This window comes from Mastomys coucha, unplaced genomic scaffold, assembly GCF_008632895.1.
Source record: "Mastomys coucha isolate ucsf_1 unplaced genomic scaffold, UCSF_Mcou_1 pScaffold5, whole genome shotgun sequence".
NCBI classification, from domain to species: domain Eukaryota; kingdom Metazoa; phylum Chordata; class Mammalia; order Rodentia; family Muridae; genus Mastomys; species Mastomys coucha.
The window spans coordinates 41,079,950-41,086,522 of record NW_022196911.1 but is presented as its reverse complement, the minus strand read 5'-3'; the positions used below and the strand labels follow the sequence as shown (position 1 = coordinate 41,086,522).

The window sequence follows — 6,573 nt, the reverse complement described above, 5'->3', positions numbered from 1 at the left end:
TTTTTTCTGTATATGCCTATGCATAAGTGTAGGGTCAACGTTGGGTGTCACTCCTCAGAGCTGTTCCCCTTGTCTTTCTTGAGACAGGGTCTCTCATGGAACTTCCTTGGAACTCACCAAATACTCTAGCCTGGTGGTCATCTAACCCCAGGAATCCTGTCTCCACCTCTCCAGTCCTGGGATGACAAGCAGGTGCCACCAAGCCCCCGCCCTTTTTTTATGTTTCGGGGGCCAGAACTTGGTCCTGACAAACAGTTTACCTACGGAGCGATTTCTCCATCTCTTTTAACTGCCTCTGTGGATGGTGTTGGTAATGACAGACTCTCCACCCCTTGTGCCCTTTTCTTTCCTCTGTGAAGGTTTGCTGAGAAGCACAACTTTGCCAAGCCTAATGACAGTCGGGCTCTCCATCTGATGACCAAATGTGCCCAGACAGTAATGGAGGAGCTGGAGGACATTGTGATTGCATATGGCCAAAGCGATGAGTACAGCTTTGTGTTCCGAAAAAAGAGCAATTGGTTCAAAAGAAGAGCCAGGTGAGTTTCATAACCAGCCTCCCGCTAGGATGTTTTCTCCCATTCTCTGTTCCTCTGTTTATCTTGACAACAGCTGAGATCTTAAAAATTGTAGGTGATGCTGCATTTACAGCGTGCACATGTCCTATTTTGACTGTTTCCTTCCAATGAGATCTGAGAATTCTTGGGCTATTTTTTTAGATGCTTTCTTTATCTAATTCTTTCCCTTCTGTATTTCTTCAGTCCAGCTTCCAGACTGACCTATTGAATATTTAGACTATAAACAGAGACTAGAAAAATATAGAGTATTAGTGATTAATGGGTAGCTTTGCAAGATCACACTTTCCATGTATTAAATAAAATATTTAAGGAGATACATCTGATATTGAATTTGGTAGTATATTGAAACTCTGAGAGGAATCAAATCATATATGATGAATTGGTATGTTTTCAAAACAATGGTTCCCTTTCTTCCAAGACTGAAAACTATACCACACCCACAAGACAACAATAACAAAATCTTGAACTATAAATGTATACCATGTCCTATGGAGAAAAATTTGGTGTTAGTGAGTGTGCTGGCTAGTTTTATGTCAGTTTGACATAAGCTAAAATTATCTGAGAGGCAGGAACCTCGATTAAGAAAATGCCTTCATAAGATCAGGCTGTAGGCAAGCCTGTGGGGCATTTTCTAAGTTAGTGATTAGTAGGGGAGGACCCAGCCTATTGTGAATGGTGCCCTCCCTGGGCTGGTGGTCCTGGTGCGTGGTGCAGACTGAGCAAGCCATGGGGAGCAAGCCAGTAAGCAGCATTCCTCCATGGCCTCTGCATCAGCTCCTGCCTCCAGGATCCCGCTCCATTTGAGTTCTTGTCCTGACTTCCTTCAGTAACGAACAGTGATATGAAAGTGTAAGCTGAGTAAACCTTTCCCTTCCTAACTTACTTTTGTTATGGTGCTTCCTCACAGGAATCCTAATCCTCAGACAGTAAGTCGTTTAAGTAGAGGTTGGCTCCATTCGAAACATACAACCAAAATATTAAAAGTTCTTCTTAGCTTAATATATTTTATCTTCTAGTTGACTGGGAGGTTTGTATAATCTCTCTGATGTATCCACAGGTCCTATCTTAGTGTGGAATTAATACCAAATACTTTCTCTTTTTCTTGTTCCACCCAATGTGTCTTGCAAGTAAGTTCATGACTCTTGTGGCCTCCCAGTTCGCCTCCAGTTATGTGTTTTACTGGCGGGATTACTTTGAGGACCAGCCCCTCCTGTATCCCCCAGGATTTGATGGAAGAGTCGTGTTGTATCCTAGCAACCAGACTTTGAAGGACTACCTCAGCTGGCGACAGGCAGACTGTAAGTGGTACCAAGTACACAGTTTGAGTCAAACCTACCAAACCTGTGCATTAAAGTTGTGGGTCTGATACAAGTTTGGCTCATTGGTATGTTGCTTGGAGTCAAGTGTTTTTTTAAAAATATTTTTTCTTTCAATAGAGTCTTTCTTTATAGCACAGGCTGACTTTCAGTCCTGCCTCAACACCACACCAAGCTGTCTCTCGTTCACTAATTAGTTAACAATATTGGAAAAGTTAGGAGATTTTATGGGGAAATTATCTGTAGTTGTTTGCTCTGTGTGTGTATGGGTGTGTGTGCATATGCATGTTTGTATATGAGTGTACATGTACATACATGTGCTTATGTGCGCTTGCCTGTACAAGTGTTGCAGAGCCAGAGGAAGAAGTGGGATGTCCTGCTCCATCACTCTGTACTGTCTTATTCCCTGACTGAACTTGGAGCAAGTCTGGCAGCCAGTCGGTAAGCCCCAGAGATGCTCTTAGAACAGCTCTGGGGTTCCAGGTGCATGTGGCTATGCCCAGCTTCTTATATGGCTGCTGGGGGCCAATCTCAGGTCCTCCAGCCTGCACAGCAAGAGCTCTTATCCTTTTAGCCATTATTTCTTTAGCCCGTGTTTGCCTTTTAAATTCAGAAGATAAGGCAGGCCTGCATTTCCACTCCATGTATGCAGAGCCTGTGTGGTAGTAGCTCCCTCATTGCTTTGCGACACACTCATGAAGTCATAATCTGCATAGTCCCCACTATCCCCTGCCTTTCCCCTGGAGTTACCTTGGCATCTGTTTCTAGGACACACACCTAAGTCAGCAGATTTGCATTAGGCATTACTGAGATGACCATGTGAAGCTGTTTTTAGGAAGTTAGATTACATGCCTAGCCCTTTCCCTGTTTGTTCCCTGGGTAGGCAGACTGGGGAGCCACTAAATATCTCTGAGGTCTCTGTACTTTAAAATGGAGAGAAGCTGGCTTGTGGTGTTCCTGGAAACATAAATGGTCTCTATAATAAAACAAAGTGAATATACTATATAATATACATTTTTAAGAATAAGATTCAGTATATATAAATGTTATTTTGTTTTTCTCACAGGTCACATCAATAATCTGTATAATACAGTTTTCTGGGCCCTTATCCAGCAGTCTGGACTAACACCAATCCAAGCCCAGCAGAGATTAAAGGTATAAAGGTCCTACAACAGAAACGCCGTTGAGGACATTTGCTCTGGTCACTCATAGCATTTCTGGAATGTTCCCCTTTGTTCTTTAGCTTCCTTTACAGCTCTGTTTTGAAAGGCTATACAGATCTCAGTAGGAGAAGCTCTCGCCTTGCTTGTGGTCTGCAGAGTTGGTTATTACATCTCCTGGGGCCACTGTGCCGGCTGTGCTTACACTTGACTGCGGTTACATCTTGGCTTCTCCCCTCTTTAGACAGGGCATGCGCTCGCTCTTCCTAGACCCTGAAGTCCTCTCTTGGGCTCCTGTTATAAACCCCTGAATAAAATGAGAGTCAGTGCTGAGAGTCACATAGCCTTACTCTGTGTATCCTCTCTGCCTTAGTAAAGTTCTTACCTCAAAGGCTTATAGAAAGTACATGCTTTGATGTGTTCCAACAGGGAGAAATAAGTGCTGAGCAAGCACTGGCCTGCCTTCTTTGATAACACTACTCCCTGTGGGATGACTAATTCTTCAGTGAAGTAATGTACTGAGACTGGTCCTGATCCAGTGTCTTCTACATAGTGATTCCTGGGTCATAGTAGTCAGGGTCTTTATTAATAGTGTCAATATTGAAGACTTACATATTACCACCAGTGAGAATGCCAGCAGCCATGTCCAGGTAGAGCCAAAATCAGATTTTGCTTCCTCTTTAAAAGTAAAGACAATTGGGCAGCTATAGCACTCACCTTTACTCCCACACTTGGGGGCCAGGGACACAGGCAAGCAGATCTCTGAGGTCAGGCCAGCCTAGTCTACACAGAGCAAGTTCCAGGACAGCCAGGGCTACATAGAGAAACGCCTGTCTCAAAGAAAACAAAACAATAAAGTAAAGGTAGCCTTCTTCTACTTTTTCTTCTCAGGAATGGAGATGACATTGTGATCAAGTAAGAAATATCAACACCAAGTTGATAGGCACACAAAGTTGTTCTTTCCTGTTAGCTCCTGCTTAACCCCACACAGTCTGGACAGTGCAGCCAGGGTTTGCAGCAGAAGGGGATTTCATGATTGTTGACACGTAGCTTGGAATATTAGGGACTGGGGTGTAGCTCAATAGTAGAGTGATCGGAATTTTAATTAAAACGAGATTCATTAGTGCCTAAGAGGATCACCACCAGTCCTTCCCCTTGGCGGTGGAAGAGTAGGAAAAAGACCTACTGAGATTTTTCTCTGTTTCCTCAGGGAACTCTGACAGCAGACAAGAATGAGATTCTGTTCTCTGAGTTCCACATCAACTACAACAATGAGCCACACATGTACAGGAAAGGGACAGTATTGGTGTGGCAAAAGGTAAGGCTGCATATTCAGAGAAAAATGGTGGTCAGGTCATGGGAGCCATAGTCCCTCCCTGGTTCTCCTTTGCCCACCATCCCATGTGGGCCTACTGTGCTGGTTGCTAACATGTCATAGATAATACTTTCCAAAAGAAGGCACTGTACAGGAATAGCTTGGATGCTCATCAGTTAGTAGTGGCCTGGAATCTCTTACAGCAGATGTAAATAGCATTCCAGAATTTTAAATTTGTGCACTTATTTTCTGTGTCCCCGTATCAAATAAACCCTTTTAGTGGGCAGAGTATAGAGCTGGAGAAATGGCTCAGCAGTTAAGGCTACTTGCTCCTTTCTAGAGGACTTGAGTTCAGTCCCCAGCACCCACATGGTGGCTCACAACCATTTGTAACTCCAGTCCCAGGAAATCCAACACCTCCTTCTAACCTCCTCGGGCACAGCATGCATGTGGCACACCTATTTTGCATTCATAAAACATTAAAAAAAAAATAATTTTCCCATGCTGGATGATACCATCACATGGTTCATCCCCTTCAGGACAGCACTAAGTTCTGAGCACTAAGAGATACCTTAAAACAGGCATGAAGGGAACAGATCGGAGACTCTGACTTGATTAGCTTTCCCAGAAATTCATGCTTACCTTAATATTCTGAGATGTCTCTATACATAATTCCGCCATTATTTTCTCAGCCATCAGCCCATAGGCGTAATTCTTTCCCTAAATTCATTTCTTCTTGTGTTAGTTTTTTTATGAATGAGTGCTTTCAAGGAGTAAAGGCCACCTTGAGAGCCACCCACCCCACTGGCAACCTCAGTTCGCTTATTACCTTTTCTTACATGTTCTTTCTTTAGTACAGCCCTGGGTACTTAATCCGGGCAGAGGAAAGTTACCTTTCATTCCATAGTTATTGCTAACTAGGAAGTGAATTCTCTTCTTTGTTCCTAAGTCCATTGTATTAGTTGGTGCCTCTGGAGAAACAGAACAATAGAATGAATATATATTTACATATATTTTTTCATTAAATCAACTTAGACTAAAACAGTAACAGCAGTTGTGTCTCACCTAAGAGGGAAAGGACCCATTAGCTGCCTTGCTCTTAGGCCCCAGCAATTGCAGACTTCCCTCAGGAGCTGTGTCACACTAGATAGGCAGAGAACGCTGTGAGCGTCCACCAGGCTGGGTTGCTCAGCAGTCTCAGTCTGGCAATGAAAACCTGGAAGGCTCCTGGGGTTGCTGGTCCTTAGTCAACAATGGAAGCTGGTTCTGGAACCAGAAGATGCTGTGCACACCTTCAGTGGGCGCTCCCATATCAAGACCATCTGGAAGATTCTTCATTGAGTCAGTCCTCCTACTCAGATGATTCTAATTTGTGGCATGGTGACATGAAAACTGACCATCACAATCACTTTTCAGAACACAGTAAAGTAACCTTTTCCTAAGACTTCTTGTTGTTGTTGAAGATTTTGTGTTGCCAAGGGCCAACCCAGGGCCTCACATATGCTAGAGAGGAACTCTGCCACAGATCTGCAGCCACAGCACTAACAGTGCTGGTTGATTCTGTTAGTTTTTGAGACAGAGTTTCACTGTGTAACCCTGGCTTGGACTGAAACTCGCTGTTCAAGGGCTAGCCTTGAACCCATTAAAAATCTGCCTACCTCCCAAGTACTGGGATTAAAGGTGTGTGCTCCATGCCAGACTAAATGTATTTCTACTTAAGAGAGATGGCTACCCTGCCGTTACATAAAACTCCAACAGTCCATGGCATATCAACTAAAAAGGTGAATTTTCTCCCATAATTCTCTTTGCATCCCTATCTCTCCCTCAACATTGTCCGTGTTCTGTCTTTGGCCTGTAGGTGAATGAAGTCAGGACCCAAGAAGTTAGGCTGCCTGCAGAAATGGAAGGGGAAAAGATGGCCGTGACTCGGACCAGAACCAGGCTGGTAGCCTTGTACTGTGATCTCATTGGGGATGCCTTCTGGAAGGAACACCCAGAGATTCTGGAAGAAGAGAACTGATCTTGCACTCTGCCGCTCTGGCATGCTTAATCACGATGCAGGGCTCCCCCCAACCTCAGGCGGCTTGAGCATTCTTGGTCCCAAGAACACTGTAAGGAGGGACATGACTGGAGTTGGGTGGAGACAGACGAAGAAGGGATGTATGGGGGTGGTGTATCTTGTTCTGCTTAAGCAGAATACCTTAAAA

At 44.1% G+C, this 6,573-nt stretch overlaps 1 protein-coding gene across 11 annotated transcripts in view; it reads left to right on the top strand.

Annotated features, from left to right (window-relative positions):
* Thg1l (tRNA-histidine guanylyltransferase 1 like) overlaps positions 1 to 6,573 on the top strand; it is a 10,260-nt gene that overhangs the window by 943 nt on the left and 2,744 nt on the right. For 4 of the 11 annotated variants that reach the window (XM_031353537.1, XM_031353540.1, XM_031353536.1 and 1 more), the window contains exons 2-7: positions 88 to 192; positions 360 to 536; positions 1,704 to 1,873; positions 2,958 to 3,046; positions 4,262 to 4,369; positions 6,225 to 6,386. In XM_031353537.1, the coding sequence (XP_031209397.1) occupies positions 182 to 192; positions 360 to 536; positions 1,704 to 1,873; positions 2,958 to 3,046; positions 4,262 to 4,369; positions 6,225 to 6,386 (717 nt within the window). In that variant the 5' untranslated portion in view covers positions 88 to 181. Of the gene's footprint in view, positions 1 to 27; positions 193 to 359; positions 537 to 1,703; positions 1,874 to 2,957; positions 3,047 to 4,261; positions 4,370 to 6,224 lie in introns of those variants that run through there. The other 7 variants (XM_031353535.1, XM_031353543.1, XM_031353539.1 and 4 more) reach the window with 6 other exon arrangements.